Source organism: Felis catus, chromosome D4, assembly GCF_018350175.1.
Source record: "Felis catus isolate Fca126 chromosome D4, F.catus_Fca126_mat1.0, whole genome shotgun sequence".
Lineage (NCBI taxonomy): Eukaryota > Metazoa > Chordata > Mammalia > Carnivora > Felidae > Felis > Felis catus.
Window position 1 is genome coordinate 40,736,213 of NC_058380.1, and position 17,860 is coordinate 40,754,072.

General features: G+C 41.3%; 1 protein-coding gene across 11 annotated transcripts in view; it reads left to right on the forward strand.

Moving 5' to 3' along the window:
• Positions 1-6,341: 6,341 nt before the first annotated feature.
• Positions 6,342-17,860, forward strand: part of CCDC171 (coiled-coil domain containing 171) — a 310,942-nt gene continuing 299,423 nt past the window's right edge. For 4 of the 11 annotated variants that reach the window (XM_011288345.4, XM_019815994.3, XM_019815997.3 and 1 more), the window contains exons 1-3: positions 7,050-7,356; positions 8,796-8,850; positions 13,553-13,708. In XM_011288345.4, the coding sequence (XP_011286647.2) occupies positions 13,665-13,708 (44 nt within the window). In that variant the 5' untranslated portion in view covers positions 7,050-7,356; positions 8,796-8,850; positions 13,553-13,664. The other 7 variants (XM_045043841.1, XM_011288346.3, XM_045043842.1 and 4 more) reach the window with 7 other exon arrangements.

Below are 17,860 nucleotides of genomic sequence, written 5' to 3' on the forward strand. Positions count from 1 at the left end.
TTCCCCTTGTGGGCTCTCCTGTGTGAGGGTCTATTTCTCTCTCTTCTCTGCCTCTGCGATCCTGCCCATGAGTAGCTCATGAGTCCATTTAGCTCTCCATCACATCTCTGCCCTTCCTCTCCTCCTGGATGTAGTCTCTTCTCTACATTTACTTGTGGAGTTTATTCTGCCGGTCCTCAGGTCATTTTATGAGTTGTTTATACTGATTTGAGTGTTACGTAGTTACATTCATGGGAGAGGTGAGCGTAGTTCTTCCTACTCCACTATCTTCCTTGAGGACTTCCCTGAAGTCGAAGTTCTTCTTTGTAAAGTGATGAATTGAATTTTTAGGCTTGGCAAATTCTCCGCTCTAATTTCTGTTGGACAATGGTGGTGTAACAGTGGTTTCATGCTTCGTGGAATGTAAGATTAAAATGGCATTTCTAGATGTTACCGAACTTCATTAATGATCAGAGAAATGCAAATTAAAAGAACTTTAGAACAATGATGCATCACGTTTGGCCTATCAGATTGGAAAAGTTTCAATACTGCAAAAATATCTAGTGCTGGGGTGCCTGGTGGCTCAGTCGGTTAAGTGTCTGACTTCCTCTCAGGTCATGGTCTCATGGTTTGTGAGTTTGAGCCCCACATCGGGCTCTGAGCTGACAACTCAGGGCCTGGAGCCTGCTGCAGGTTCTGTGTGTGTCTCTCTCTCTCTGCCCCTCCCTGACTCACACTCTGTCTCTCTCCCTCTCAAAAATAAATAAGCATTAAAAAAAAAATGTAGTGCTGCCAAGGGCAGAGGGAAGCAGACATTCTCTCACAATGTTGTTATCTCTTTCTTTCTTCCTTCCTTCCTTTCTTTCTTTCTTTCTTTCTTTCTTTCTTTCTTTCTTTCTTTCTTTCTTTCTCTCTTCTTCTTCTTCTTCTTCTTCTTCTTCTTCTTCTTCTTCTTCTTCTTCATTATTATTATTATTTTGCCTTTATTTATATTTGAGAGAGACAGAGACAGAGTGCAAGCTGGGGAGGGGCAGAGAGAGAGGGAGACACAGAATCTGAAGCAGGCTCCAGACTCTGAGCTGTCAGCACAGAGCCCGATGTGGGGCTTGGGCTTGTGATCGGCAAGATCATGACCTGAGCTAAAGTCGGATGCTTAACTAACTGAACTACTCAGGCGCCCCATCTTTTTTTTTTTTTTTTTAAGTAATCTCTACACCCAACGTGGGGCTTAAACTCATGACCCATGATCTCTTGATCAGATGCTCCACCGACTGATCCAGCCAAGTGCCCCACCTCAATTTCTTAAGTGACAATGTATTATTGGGATGAATGATAAAGGTATTTGCATTTTTGAAAAAAAAAAGAGGATAAATGTGAAACCACTTAGCATAGTGCTTGACACATATGTTTAATAAAAAATGTGTTGGAACTCAAATCTTTTACATTAACCTATATATCTTAAAACTTAAAAAAATTTTTAATTCCAGTATAGTTAACATACAGTGTTATATTAGTTTCAGGTTTACAATATAGTGATTCAATAATTCTATATATAACTCAGTGCTCGTTGTGGAAGTGTGCTCTTAATCACCCCCCACCTATTTCACCCATCCCTCCACCCACCTCCTGTCTGGTAACCATCAGTTTGTTCTCTATGGTTTAGAGTCTTCTTTCTGGTTTGTTTCTTTTTTTTCTTTGCTCATTTATTTTGTTTCTTAAATTCTATGTATGAATGAAATCATACAGTATTTGTCTTTCTCTGACTTCTTTCGCTTAGCATTATACTTTCTAGACCCATCCATGTTTTTGCAAATGGCAAGATTTCATTCTTTCTTTTTCTGGATGAGTAATATTCCATTGTATATATACCACACCATCTTTATCCATTCTATGAACATCTGGGATGCTTCCATAATTTGGCTATTGTAAATAGTGCTGCAATAAACATATATCTTTTCGAGTTTGCATTTTTGTATGCTTTGGATAAATACCAGTAGTCTAATTACTGGTAATATGGTAGTTCTATTTTTAGTTTTTTGAGTAAGCTCCATACTGTTTTCCACAGTGGCTACACCAGTTTGCATTTCTACACACAGGGCATGAGGTTTCCTTTTTCTCCACATCCTTGCCAACACTTGTTGTTTCTTTTGTTTTGATTTTAGTCATTCTGACAGGTGTGATTTAGATTCACATTTCCCTGATGATTAGTAATGTTGAGCATCTTTTCATGTGTCTGTTGGCCATCTGTATGTCTTTGGAGAAATGTCTGTTCAAATCTTTTGCTCATTTTTTTAGTTGGATTATTTTTTTGGTGTTGAGTTGTATACGTTCTTTATATATTTTGGATACTAACCCTTTCTCGAATGTGCCGTTTGCAAATATTTTCTCCCATTCCGTAGGTTTGTCTTTTAGTTGATTATTAAATTTGCTGTGCAGAAGTTTTTTATTTTGATATAATCCCAATAGTTTATTTTTTTGTTTGTTTCCCTTGCTTCAGGAAACGTATCTAGAAAAATGTTGCTACAGCTGATGTCAGAGAAATTACTGTCTGTGATTTCGTCTAGAATTGTTGTGGTTTTAGGTCTCACATTTAGGTCCTTAATCCCTTTTGTGTTTATTTTTGTGTATGGCATAAGAACATGGTCCAATTTCATTCTTTTGCATGCAGCTGTCCAGTTTTCCTGGGACTATTTGTTGAAGAGACTTTTTCCCATTGCGTAGTCCTACATCATTTGTTGAACGTTAATTGACCATATAATCATTCTTAAAACTTTTAGGGGTGCCTGGGTGGCTCAGTCAATTAAGCAACTGGCTCTCGATCTTGCCTCAGGTCGTGATCTCACAGTTCATGGGATCGAGCTCTGCATCAGGCTATGTGCTGACAGTGTGGAGTCTGCTTGGAATTCTCTCTCTTTCTCTCTCTCTCTCTCTCTCTCTCTGCCCCTCCCCACTCAAAATAACTTAAAAAATTAAAAAAATGTAGTTTAAAATTTTTAAAAACTTTTACTATAAGTCCTTGCCTATGTCTTACTACATTTATTCCCCCAATGTTTTGTGTTTTCCATTGCTATGTGAATGAAAGGGAGGATTTATTGTTTAAAAGGAGAAAGCAGGGGCGCCTGGGTGGCGCAGTCGGTTAAGCGTCCGACTTCAGCCAGGTCACGATCTCGCGGTCCGTGAGTTCGAGCCCCGCGTCAGGCTCTGGGCTGATGGCTCAGAGCCTGGAGCCTGTTTCCGATTCTGTGTCTCCCTCTCTCTCTGCCCCTCCCCCGTTCATGCTCTGTCTCTCTCTGTCGCAAAAATAAATAAACGTTGAAAAAAAAATTAAAAATAAAATAAAAGGAGAAAGCAAGGCTGGAAAGGCAGGTAGGGACAAGACTAGGGGCCCTTGATTGATGAGGGAGGGAGAAGAGTTAAGTTTGGGTTTTATGCAGTAAGGACTGAGGAGCCATTAAAAGAATTGATTGATAGGGTAACATCATCTGAGTTACAATGTGATAATTATATATGTAACTCTTATTTTCCACCAATGAACTTTTGTTCAAAACAAGTCCTCCCAATTTTCTCCTTTCCTCTATAAAAGGATGCTCTCTTCCTTTTGTTCTCTGGACTTGCCTATGGTTCACCATAGTTGGCATGTTCCAAGTTGCAATTCTTCTGCTATTTCTGAATAAACTCATTTGCTGCTTGATAACCTCTGTTGTTTAATTTTTAAGGTTGACAATGCTTTAGCAGGGCCATTTCTGTTGTAGCACACAGAATGGGGACTGAAGGAACAAAGGACCAGAGCCACTGAGAGAAACAATTATGGTGAGGTCTTGTAGTTCTGAGAATTGATACCAAAGCAGCATAATAATCAAGCACCTGGTGTTTGAACCTTCTGAGGGAGGTTATTGAAGGGTCAAAAGGATGCGGTTCATCTGGTGCTTAAAAAACCCTGGGGCTCACATGCATAAAATCAGCTCATAACACTCCCCTAGTGTCAGAAAGGTACACATGTGCCCTTAGGCCTGCTTTTGATTTTTTTTTTTTAAGTTTTTGATCTTCTTCTCATATTTACCAGCTTAAAAATGCCCTAGGTGTTGAGTTGTCAACTTATAAAAATGTTGAGAATTTGCACAGAAAGGTGGGGAGAGTGACTTACATTAGGGCCACAGCACAGGTTCTGATTGCAAGCGTCTGAATATGAAGCAGTAAAGAAACGCACACATGAAGATGTTTAGTAGTAGGTATAGAAACAAGACAGGAGAGTTAAAGGAAGTAGGATTTAGTGATTCTTAGGTGTGGGAATTGGGAGCTTGAAAAAGAAGAAAGATTCTTTGAGTTTTTTTCTTTTTGTTTTTTAAGTTTATTTATTTATTTTGAGAGAGCAAGCGAGAGAGAGGGAGAGAGAGAATACCAAGCAAGCTCAGCACTGTTAGTTTGGAGCTTGATGGGGCACTCAATCCCATGAACCGTGAGATCATGATCTGAGCTGAAATCAAGAGTTGGACGCTTAACTGACTGAGCCACCTCAGTGCCCCCTGAGTTTTTTTCATTGGGGTGTCTAAGAGGTAAGTTAAACAATTTTTTTTAAAACATTTATCTAGTTTTGAGAGAGAGAGAGAGAGAGAGAGAGACAGACAGACAGACAGACAGAATGTAAGCAAGGGAGGGACAGAGAGAGACGGAGACACAGAATCTGAAGCAGGCCCCAGGCTCTGAGTTGTCAGCTCAGAGCCTGATGTGGGGCTTGAACTCAGAGTGAGATCATGACCTGAGCCCAAGTTGAACGCTCAACCAACTGAATCACCCAGGCATCCCAGAGATTAGTTTTATAAATTGGTAGAGGAGCGGTTTTGGGGGGGCGCTCCATGAGGAATTTAAGAAAGATCGTGTTTAGATATGTTGAATTCAATATTTCCAGATATTATTCAGATGAGAGTTAAAAATTCACAACCACAGGGGTGCCTGGGTGGTTCAGTCAGTTGAGCATCCAACTCTTGATTTTGGCTCAGGTCACGATGTCATGGTCATGACCTCAGGTAATGGAAGTCCTGGAAAGAGAAACCATGGATAAGGGGGACTAGTGTATGACCTAGAAGGTCCTTGTGATCTGGGGTTGGCTTACTTCTCCAGCCTGTTATCTTACTCCGCCCTCTTCTCCCACTCTGAAGACTTCGCACAGAACTTCTTCCAGTTTTCCAAATAAATACTCCTGCTGTTTCCTGTGCTGGCCTGTGTAGCTTCCATGTCTTCCAGTTCCTTTCTCAGCTTGATGAATCTATAACCATCTTCCCAGAGTAAGCTAACTGTACTCTTTAAAGCCTTTGGGGGTGCTCGTGGTTGTTTATTAACATTTGCCTGTTCTGATTCCCATTGTACTTATGTTAAATATCCTGTATTTCTATCACCTAGCTCCAAGCTAGGTATATAGTCTGTATTCAATAAATACTGAATGAACAAATAAATAAAGATTGCAAGGCTTCATTCTCGGCTTGAAAAAGTGCAGTAATACCTTTGCCATTTATCCTTGCCATACAATATTCAATTTTGTGATTAAAAAAACTTTTTTTAATGTTTTATTTTTTTGTATTTTTGAGAGAGACACAGTGTGAGTGGCGGAGGGGCAGAGAGAGGGAGACACAGAATCCAAAGCAGGATCCAGTCTCTGAGCTGTCAGCACAGAGCTGGAGGTGGGGCTCAACCTCAAGAATTGGGAGATCAAGACCTGAGCTGAAGTCGCCCCTCGACCCACTGAGCCACGCAGGAGCCCCAATTTTGTTATTTTTTAAAAAAACATAAATAAGTCTTATAAATATTTGAAACTTGTGAAGCCAAACAAGCCCTAATCTCATTAGTCTGTTGTAATTTTCCACTGCATTTCTAAATGTTAGAGCGGGCTCGTTTTTCCTTTCCATAAACTCTTTCCTTTGAAGTAATTATCCTCTTTCTGGCAAAATTAATAGGAAGGGGGACGGGCTTCCTTTTTTAATGTAAGTGAAAACTCAAACCAATTAAGTTTCAGTGTTACAGGAATCAAGGATGTTTTAATCTCAATTTATATTTGCATTTATGACCGTTGGCTTTCCCCAAGGAGACACGGAAAAGCCGGCCCCTACACCTGGTTTCAGGTTGATTACAATTAACATGGCACAATTTTAGCATTAAAGGTTCATTTTGTATCAAACGACTTTTTGTGCGGAGGAGGTGGAGGTGGTGAAGACAAAATCCTCAATCAAAATCCCCGCCAAATTGCATTGTTCTTTGGGGAACAGGTTTTCAAATGCCAAGGAACAAAAGAGGGTTTGGTTTTCCAATCTTCCTGGGGCGGCAGCAGATTGTGAAGCAGCGACCGGAAGAAACCAAAGTATAAATTATCAACTGGAGGAAGGCGCGTGTGTGTGCGCGTGCACTAGGGGGCTTGGAGGAAGACTGGAAAGAGATGGGAGCACATGTTAAGGCTCTAAGGACTTTTTTTGCAAGGTATCTCGTTACGTAATATTTATAATGAAAGGCGCTGCAACAGTATCAGCGCGCTGACCCGTATTTTCCCGGCCCTGTTTACCACCCCAAGCTGGGCTACAATGGGGATGGGGGGAGGGAACAAGAAGCGTCTGGCAGGCAGAGAGCAGGCTAAACAGCGGGAAACCAGCCACTTGCGCAGAAGCGGAGTCCCGAGAATTTCTGCCAGGCTTTGGCACCAATCCACAGACCCCGAAGGGCTCCACTGGCCTTAGGATCCGCAGTTGAATGCACAATCGGGGATCCAGCCTCCTAAGATTTTTTTTTTTTTAACGCGGAAAGGGTTTAAGGCTTAGGAAAATGCATTGTCTGTCGGCTCTGGGATTCTGAGACTGGGATTCTGAGGTCCTGGGGACCTCACGCTGAGAACAGCACACTGGAGCCTGGGCCAGGCCGTTCTCGTGGCGGGAGGGACGGGCGCGGCGCGGGAATGCGCGCGGGCACGGGCGCGCCGCTTCTCAGCAACGGCGCATGCGCCTGCTCGCCTTCCAGCGCGGCCGCGCAGCTTCGCGGGCTTAGCTCTTCCAACCCGAGCTCGGCTTTCTCCGAGTGCGTATCCTGGAGCTTCGGGCCGCGGGAGGCGGGAGGAGAGAGGTCGGCTGGGGCGGGGCCGGGAGGCCTGCGAAAGTCTGCGGAGGTCTGCGAGGGAAGCCCAGTCTCCGGAAGTGGCCGTTGTAAACACCGTCTCCCTAGGGCTTGTCAACTCCTGTCCCCCTTCTCTATTCGTTCCCCCTCCCGGGTCCTAGAGTCCGTCGGGTTCCAACAGTTTTTGCTCTGACCCCCGCGATCGGCCTAGACCTCTTTCTACCATTGAGATTTGGAGCTGCCCCTGGGGTCTTGGGTGTCTTGTCTGGACCACGGGAGCCCCCTGAGGTAACCACGGGGTGTGGGGGCTTCGAGGCGAACGACTTGGTCGGGGAGGTGTTGAGAGGAACGGTATGGGTGGCTGCAGTGAGAGTTATGGGGAACCCCGAGTTAGTTTGTGGTTGTCCTGGGACTGTTGCTGTCGTTTGTGGGGACACGCCTCCAGCTCCCTGGGCTGGTCCTCTCCGCATATTTGGGGGAAAGATCCCCTTGGAGAATCTTAATCTGAGACCGCTGCAGAGGTACCCAGAGGACTGAATAGGGACCCAGAGGGCATGCCCTTGCTTCTAAGGTTTACAACTCCTGACTACCGAGCTATTCCCCATCGATAATCAGTAAGATCTTGGAGGACAAGGACCACGTCTTTTTCATCCTTAAAAAAAAAAAAAATGCCAGCCACACATTAGACACTGTATAAATGTTTGATAAATGAAAGAATGAATTGTGTTAGGCTGTTATCTGTAGCTTCCACTGCTTACTTTCAGGACTCTAACAGATGTAGAAAATTTGGCTGTTTTTCCAGGGCTGTACATTTTCTACAGAAGTAGAGCCTCCTTTTGACTGGTCTTTATTTCATCGTGATAATTACCCTAGGCAAATAAATATTTTTTTCATTTTCAGTAGATCTCTCATGATTCTGCGTAAGTTTACTCACCAATTTCAGTTGGTGCTCACCTCTTTCGAATACAAAACACATCGATGTTTTGTATAGTTCACATAATTTTGGAGAGAAGATCCTCCCATTTGTCACCTCCCGTTTTGTCACCTGTTTTATTGAAGAGTTAGTGCCTAACAACAACAAAACGATGGTAGAGCAGAAATTACAGTGGTTTCTCATGAAATGAAGAAGAAACAAAGGCAGTGCAGCCTGCTAAGAGGAAAGAAGGGAGTAGTTTTAATCTGGAGCTTTGTGTATTAGTCCTGGTATAGAGTTTTATTAGCCTAGTAACCTAAGGCCAATCACCTAAGCTTACTAGACATTAGATTCCTTATCTGTGAGATTAGGAGGATAGACTTGGTCTTTAAAGTCCTATTTAATTCTAAAATTCTGTGATTGTCTCAGCCCCCTTGTCATGGTTTGTTTTGATGAAAGAACCAGACATCCTTTTAAAGGTGAAATATAGAAATCTGCAGATAGAATTCCCCAACACAGATGTTATTATTGAGGTCAGCATTGTGTTATGAAAAAGGGTGGGCTTAGGAGTCAGCCAGAGGTGAATTTGAATTCTAACCCTCCCATTGAATATCTTTATGCAAGTTACTCAGCCTCTCCAAGCCTTAGTGCTCCTTATCTGCGAAATGGGCATAATCATCTCATAGACTGTTAGGAGGATTCAGTGACATCAGGGTATGGTTAGTGCAGTAACTGGCACATAGTAAGCGCTCAATAATAGTGGCTTTTATCTTTTCATTCCCCCCTCCTCCCTTTTCCCCCTGGATCTGTACAGACACACTAAGAGATGAATACATTCTGGATGATCCACTGAAGGACTCGACTGTGAGGTAGGAAAGCTTTGTACCAGCAGTGGCTCTGAAATCTAAAGTAGAATTGTGTTTCTGGCTGGTATTTACTCTTAGGATGTCTAGATCATTGATCCCTTGGTCTCAATTGCCCCATTACCTATTTCTAAATAACTTGTTATTGAAGAAGGATATACATAATATCCCTCATCTATTTTAGTAGGAATGGTGAGAATAGTCCAACTCCACTACCAACAGAAGATTAATCTATTAATACATTAACATAAAAAGCTGAATTAAACTTTGCCTTTATCGATCACTGCTACAGGATAGCCTGGTTTGGGCCCAAGCCTGTGGTAGTGCATTTGGATTGAAAATCCACTGGAGATCTGAGTCCTCCTTCATTAGGAAGCCCCTGACTTGTAGTTAGTTTGGATGGGGTAGGGGTGCAGGGAAGAATGAGATGTGTTTGAAAAATCTGCAGTAGTGAGTAGAAGTGCTTCCCTGACAAGCAATGCCTCACATGTTCTCTGGCTGGGCATGAACCACGTCTTGAAGGCCAGTGGCAAGGCACACAGCAGACCTATGGAGTCAGCCAATATGGGCTTGAATCCAGACTCTGTCGTGTACTAGAGATTTGACTTTGGACAAGTGATTGAATATTTTTAAGACCTAGTTTCCTTAGATAGAAAGGGGGGACGTTAACAGTATCTCCCCCTCGGGATTGGTATAGACAGAAATCAGATAATCTATAGAAAGTTTTTAGCACTCTGTCTGGAGAGGGGATCTTTGTTACAGTTGTTGTGATGATAGTAGGAGTGGCTTTGAGGTATCATAATTTGTTCATAGATAATGGCGTATTGAGTGTTTTCAAAAGGAAAGCATTATTTACAGAGTTAGATACATATTGGAGGAAGGCTGATGTTGATTGCATGTCATAAGAAATTTGTAATTACTCGTACAGATTAGCTAAAGTGTTTATTTTAATTTGTGGCATCTCATAGGAAGTTTTTTTTTTTTTTAATTTTTTTTTCAACGTTTATTTATTTTTGGGACAGAGAGAGAGACAGAGCATGAACGGGGGAGGGGCAGAGAGAGGGAGACACAGAATCGGAAACAGGCTCCAGGCTCTGAGCCATCAGCCCAGAGCCTGATGCGGGGCTCGAACTCCCGGACCGCGAGATCGTGACCTGGCTGAAGTCAGACGCTTAACCGACTGCGCCACCCAGGCGCCCCTCATAGGAAGTTTCAAGTAAAGCTTGGAACGCATTATGTGAGGAACCTGTAATTCTTTGACCGAACTCCCTATTTCATTGACATTTTCATTACTGTACCTAGCTACTTGCCTCATCATTCGTTATCTTCTTTTCCTTTTTTTTTTTTTTTTAAAGTTTATTTATTTTGAGGAGAGAACATGCACGTGTGCAGGGGAGAGGCAGAGAGAGAGGGAGAGAGAGAGAATCCCAAGCAGGTCCCACACTGTCAGCACAGAGCCCAATGTAGGGCTCGATCCCACGAACCATGAGATCAGGACCTGAGCCAAAATCAAGAGTCAGACGCTCAACCAACTGAGCCACCCAGGCACCCCTAATTATCGTTATTACTTTTAAAGTTTATTTTTATTTTTGAGGTGGGGGAGGAGCAGAGAGAGGGAAACACAGAATCCTAAGCAGGCTCCAGGCTCTGAGCTTTCAATACAGAGCCCGATGTGGGGCTTAAACCACAAACCGTGAGACCATGACCTGAACCAAAGTCGGATGCTTAACTGACTGAGCTACCCAGACGCCCCTAAAGGAGACTTTAGATAGGATTTTTTTCTTTTGATGGTGAATTTAAAAAATTGGGGTATAACTTACATCTCAAAATTCACTGTTTTAAAGTGTACAATTCATTGGTTTTTAGCATATTCACCATGTTCTACAACAATCACCACTATCTAATTCCAGAACACTTCCATCACTCCCAAAAAGAAACCCAGAACACTCCCCAGAAGAAACCTCATACCTATTAACATTCAGACCCAATTCCCCTTCTCCCTGTCCTCTGGCAACTACAAATCTACTTTTTGTTTCTATGTATTTGCCCATTCCATACATTTTATATGCATGGAATCACAATATGTGGCCTTTTGTGTCTGGTTTCTTTCACTTAGCATACTGTTTTCAAGGTTTACCCATGTTGTGACACATATCATTACTTAATTTTTTTTAAAGACTTTATTTGTGAGTAATCTCTACACCCAACATTGGGCTTGAACTCAGTGGGTTCAAGAGTCACATGTCCTACCAACCGAGCCAGCCAGGTGCCCCTACTTAATTCCTTTTAATTTAGCTTTCTTGGAACAACTTTATTAAATTTGGTAAACTACCTCTTCCCATACTTCTCTGCCCAAGATAAAATCAAAACACAACACAACGGACATTATTAAAGCCCTATCCTTTTCCTGTGAGTTAGGGGTTCTGTTTGTGCATTTTGTGACACATATGTATGTGTGTGTGTGTGTGTGTGTGTGTGTGTGTGTGTGTTTCATCTTTTTCACAAAAATAGAAACGTTTTATATATCTGATTTTTAGCCTTGGACATTACTGTTAAGTATAGAAGAGTTTGTTCTTTCTAGGTTTTAACTCTTTAACTTCCATTGTGAATTGTGAGGACAGTTTCTCTGAAGTCTGACCTTTGGGGGCACGGTGGTAAGGTGAAAAGATTTGGGGACTCAGTATCAGAAGAGCTTGATTGAGTCCTTAGTATCCACCATTCAGTTGGTGACTGGCCTTATGCAAGTCGTTTAGCCTTTTTGAATCAGATGAGTTTCCTCAGTTGAAGTGAGGATATAAACCTCAGGTAAGATAATCTTTGCATTGCAGTGTCATAGGGGCCAGGGTTCTGCGTATGAAGCACAGGTACAGGGTTTGGCACTGTATTAGGTGATCAATAAACTGACAGTGGTATTTGTTTGTCTGCCACTCTTTCCAAACTTAGTCTTTAGGGTCCATGGGGAAATAGAATTCTTCCCTCCATGTTGGTAAAAATTCCATCTTTGTCTTGGGTCACACTATTGTAGTATCAGCTAAATCACTGATTGTTTTTAAATATCCCTAGGTGTTTGTCTGTAGGAATCACTACTAGGTTCTCAGCATCGAGGTTCTGTCTCCATCTTGATTGGCAAAGCAAAGCAATGGCCTAGACCAAACTGCAGGAGGAAACAGGGCCAGGAAATCTCAGAAACGAGCCACCATAACTTTTAACGCACAAAAACAACACAAAATGGCATTCCATGAAGTCAGAAAAGCTTGCCTGAAGTTTGTCCCATTCTCAAAGTTTGTGTTCAGTAAAAGAGGGTAATAGAGAGTAGGGTTTGTGCTCAGTAACAGAAATGTACAGTGACTGAGAACTGTATATATGCTGGATGTATTATTTCTATCTCAAATATATGAGATTGATGTAATCATTCCCTTCTTAAGGTTGAGGAAACAGGCTCACACGGTAAGCCACTTGCCCACGGCAACACTCATAAAGATACTTAAAGGCATCCTAAGTCACATCTCTCCAAGTCCAAAGCTATGGTCTTTCTGGGATGTTGCACTTCTTCTAGGGATACCAAGGGACACTTCTGGGATCTTGATTATTTGTATCTGTTTGGGCTTAATTATTGTTATCTCTGTTTAAAATATTTCTCCAGAGATTCCTTCATACTATAAATATAGTAAAGCAACTTACTTTAAATAGTGGGCTTTGTATAATTTGGATTATCTCTCATAGAAGGGGGTTCCAGAGAGGTCAGTGTAAGTGACAACTACTCTCTTTATTCTTCCTTGGTCCCTTAAGAGAAGGACTTTAAAAATTACCATGAGATCATTTGTTGGGAGTACTTTGGTCTCTTTGATTGTAGCATTGCATTAAAAGTATCTCACTTATGCCCAGCGCCTGGGAGGCTCAGTCGGTTAAGCATCTGACTTCAGTTCAGTTCATGATCTCATGACTCCTGAGTTCGAGCCCTGAATCAGGCTCTGCATTGACAGTGTGGAGCCTGTCTGGAATTCTCTCCTTCTCCCTCTGCCCCCCAACTTGTGTGCACGCTCTCTCTCAAAGTAAATAAATAAGCTTAAAAAAATCTCATTTATGAAAAAGGCTTTAGGGACTTAAAAACGTCCCTGGACTTCACTTTCTTTCAAACTGAATTCTGTTCCCTAGAAATAGGTTCTACATTCCTTTTCTAGTTCAAGAGTAATTGGTCACTATTTAAAAAAAATTTTTTTTAATGTTTATTTTTGAGGGGGGGAGAGAGAGAGAGAGAGAGACAGAGGGGTAGGGGTAGAGAGAGGAAGACAGAATCCACAGCAGGCTGCAGGCTCTGAGCTGTTAGCACAGAGCCCTACTCGGGGCTCAAACTCATGAACTGTGAGATCATGACCTGAGCTGAAGTTGGATGCTTAACTGACTGAGCCACCCAGGCGTCCCATTGGTCACTATTTTATTGAGATAATTTTTTCCTTTTATTAGAGAAATTAAAATAATATAATAGAAACTTGTTGTTACAAGAAGGAATATTTTTTGAACATTTTGCCATTTTTGCTTCTAGTCTATCTTAAGTCAAACGTAATAGCTTTTAAAAATATGAGTATTTAAATGTGTGTTAATGGAATAATTTTAAAAATACAAGTAAGTTGAAGAAAAACACGAAAATCACCCGTAGTCTCAAGACTCACATATATAACCACTGTTATATTGTTTACTATGTTAACAGACTTCAGCCCATCTAACCTGTAAGCCACAGACATCTCAGACGGTTTTAATCATCAATAACGAAGTATATCATTGAGAAGCAGTGGGCTATTGTGAAAGTTGGAAGACTTACCATGAGTTTAAACACTTTGAGTGATGCCCCTGTTGATACCCAAAGGTAAGCCTCCAGTCTCTTCCTTTTGTTGAGGAGAGCTTTTGGGTCATAAGCAGCAGGGAGAAGTGGTTGGGGCTGCTGACTGTAAGGATTCTCGCAGTGTTCGAGAATGGACACACACAGTGTGTGAGAATGGACCCTCGCAGGGGGGGCGAGGCTTTGTGCACCTGGAGGAGCAGGCAAGATGCTTCACAGGCACCAGAACAGTCTGTTTTCCTTGGTTAACTCATCCGTGAGAGTCAGAGTGTGTGTTCTTTCTCCTGTCCTTAGAGAATTGCTTATTCGTTTCTACTTCTCTAAATCTTTTGTCCTCATATTTCTGCGGCTTCACATTTCTCTGTGGTCCTTCCTTTGGTCAGCCCCAGTCTCGGTGGCTCTGGTTCTTCCTTCTTGCCCCGGTGGTAGTTCACGACTTCTGGTCAGGCATTCCTTTGGTTTTAGCTCCCATCGCAACTGCTTTTACTTGCAGTTTGTATTCCAAGAATTGCTGTTGCTGGTCTCTTTTGCACCCGGATATCAGCCTTTGGGGGAGGTGCCTACTTTTGGTTGATTCACCTCTAATGTGAAAAATATAAAACTCTAAGTCTGTCGTGTGAAACTGAGTCACTTTGGGGAGTGCAACCCAAAGGGTGGTTTACAAAGGAACAAGTACAGAAATTGAAAGTGTTTAGAAACTTTTATAATCACGTAACAGAGTAATTTTCTGTTCGTGGAATCTGGTAATAAAACACTTGGGGTTGTATTTTATCTGTTTTTAAAATTTCGTATTTAGTTACTCATATATATTTTAGGAGCACCTTGGTGGCTCAGTCCGTTGAGACTCTGACTCCTGATTTCAGCTCAGGTCATGATCCCTGGGTCGCGGGATTGAGCCCTGCATTGCGCTCGGTGCTGAGTGTGGAACCTGCTTCGGATCCTCACTCTCTCTCTCCCCCTCTGCCCCTCTCCCCTGCTCGTGCTCTCTTTCTTACTCTCTCTAAAAAATTAAAGCATATTTTACATTTTACAAGAGCATCATGTAGGGGGTTGAGGGGAATAGTGCTGGCGCATGTTTAGTTTGAGAAGAACTGATCTAGACTGCCTTTTCAGCCAGGATGTGTGGGTGGGGCAAAGACCATGACTAACATGTACTTCAACTATAAATAGGATTTGCTATAGAAACATTTTCCACCTATCTTTAGAAGCTACCTTAAGTCCTTTCTGGAGAAAGGTAGGGAATAAAATATAAACTTTTTATTTTGCTGAAAGCCTTTTCACTTTTGGAGGGAACATTTTACCACATAAATATTTATCTGCCATGATTTTTAATGACTAAATCATTCTTTAGGGTTCTAGAATCTGGCTAAATGAAGTTAAACTTTGCTATATACCACTAATTTACTGTTTATTTCTATAGATTTTCCTTTTCTGAACAATTCATATAAATGGAATCACACAATATGTGGTCTTTTGTGTCTGGCTTCTTTCGCTAGGCATGTTCTTCAGGTTTATCTTATTGTTAACAGGAATCAGTATTTCGTTTCTTTTTTATTGCTGAATACTATTCTGTTGTATGGATATAGCACATTTTGGTTACCCACTCACCAGCTGATGGACATGCAGGTTGTTTCCACTTTTTGGTTATTATGAAAAATACTGTTATGAACGTTTGTGTACAAGTCTTTGGGTGGAGGTGATTTCTCTTGTGTAGATTCTTAGGACCAGCATCACTTCATTGTACAGTAAGTTCATGTTAAATTTTTTTTTTTTAAGTTTGTTTACTTGAGAGAGTAAGAGGAGAGGAAGGGACAGAGAGGGAGGGAGGGAGAGAATCCCAAGCAAGCTCGTCGCTGCCAGCACAGAGCCCGATGTGGGGCTTGAATTCACAAAACTGAGATCATGACCTGAGCCGAAACCAAGAGTCCGGCAGACCTTTAACCGATTGAGCCACCCAGGCGTCCCTATGTTAATTTTTTTAAGAAACTGCTAGGGGTGCCTGGGTGGCTCAGTCAGTTAAGCATCCAACTTTGGCTCAGGTCATGATCTTGCAGTTTGTGAGTTCGAGCCCTGCGTCAGGCTCTGTGCAGACAGTGTGGAGCTTGGAGCCTGCTTTGAGTTCTGTGTCTCCCTCTCTCTCTCTCTGCCCCTCCCCTGCTCAAGCTCTGTATCTCTCTCTCAAAAATCAATAAATGTAAAAAAAAAACATAAAAGAAACTGCTAGATTGTATTCTAAAATAGCTGAACCATTTTACATTTCTACCAGCAGTATATGAGGGTTTTAGTTTCTCCACATTCTTGCCAATACTTATTTTCTGATCTTTTTAAAAAATTTATTTTAATTCCAGTGTGGTTAATTAACTTGATGTGCTATATTAGTTTCAGTTGTACAATATAAGTGATTGAATTTTTTTGATTGACTTTTTGATTATAGCCATTACAGTGAATGTGAAGTGGCATGTTATGATTTTAATTTATATTTTCCTAATGAGTAATATGTTGAGCATCTTTGTATGTGCTTTTTTTTTTTGCCATTTATATATCTTCATTGGTGAAAAGCCTATTCAGATCTTTTGCTCATTTTTATTTATTTTTTATTTTTTTACTTTTATTTATTTTTTTAACATTTATTTTTGAGACAGAGAGAGACAGAGCATGAACAGGGGAGGGGCAGAGAAAGAGGGAGACACAGAGTCTGAAATGGGCTCCAGGCTCTGAGCTGTCAGCACAGAGCCTGACGCGGGGCTCAAACTCATGGACCGTGAGATCATGACCTGAGCCGAAGTCGGATGCCCAACTGACTGAGCCACCCAGGCACCCCTTTTGCTCATTTTTAAATTGGTTGTCTTTTTGTTACTGAGCTTTAGGAGTTTTTTATATATTCTGGATACAAATCTTTTATCAAATATATAATTTACACGTATTTTCTCCCATTTGTTGCCTTGGCTTCATTTTCTTTCTTTCTTTCTTTCTTTCTTTCTTTCTTTCTTTCTTTCTTTCTTTCTTTCTTTCTTTCTTTCTTTCTTCCTTCCTTCCTTCCTTCCTTCCTTCCTTCCTTCCTTCCTTCCTTCCTTCTCTTTCTTCCTTCCTTCCTTCCTTCCTTCCTTCCTTCCTTCCTTCCTTCCTTTTCTTTCTTTCTTTCTTTCTTTCTTTCTTTCTTTCTTTCTTTCTTTCTTTCTTTCTTTCTTTCTTTCTTTCTTTCTTTCTTTCTTTCTTTCTTTCTTTCTTTCGAGAACCCAAGTGTGTGTCTTCACATGAGGGCAGGGGAGGGGTAGAGAGAGAGAAAGAAATCCCAAGCAGACTCCTCACCCAGCATGCAGCCTGACCCCTGGGCTTGATCCCATGACTGACTGGCTTACTGACCGACTGACTGTGAGATCCTGACCTGAGCCAAAATTAAGAATTGAACACTCAACCCCATTGACTTCATTTTCTTAATAATGTCTCTTTGAAGTGCAAATGTTTTCAATTTTTTTGAAGTCCAGTTCTTTTTTTTTTAAGTATGCTCCATGCCCAACATGGGGCTTAAACTCACAACCCTGAGATAGTGTCACATGCTCTACTAAATGAGCCAGCCAGGCACCCCTCTAATTCTTTTCCTTTATGGACTATGCTTTAGGTTTCATATCTGTGTATTTATGAAATCTTTGCCTAACTTAAGGTCATGAAAATTTTTCTCCTATGTTTTCTTCTAAAAGTTATATAATTTCAGTTTTTACATTTAGGTCTGTGCTCCATTTTAAGTTATCTTTTATGTATGGTGTGAGGTAAGCGTCTAAATTAATCTTTTTGCATGTGTGGATAGCCAGTTGTTTCAGAACTATTTGTTGATAAGACTGTTTTTTCCCTATTGAATTGCCTTGACACCTTTATTGAAAATTAATGGGCCAAATATAAATTTGTTTCTAGTCTCAATAATGGTACATTGATCTACATGTCTTTTCTTAGTTTAATTCCATGCTATTTGTTTGATTACTGTAGCTTTGTAGTAAGTTTTGAAATTAGGAAGTAAAAGCTCTCCCATTTGTTCTTTTTAAAGATTGTTTTAGTTATTCTGAGTCCTTTGCTCTTCCATGTAAATTTTAAGATGAGCTTGTCAATTTTTTACCAAAAAAGCCTTCTGGGATTATGATAGGGATTATGATGAATCTGTAGATCAATTTGGAGACGATTGCCACC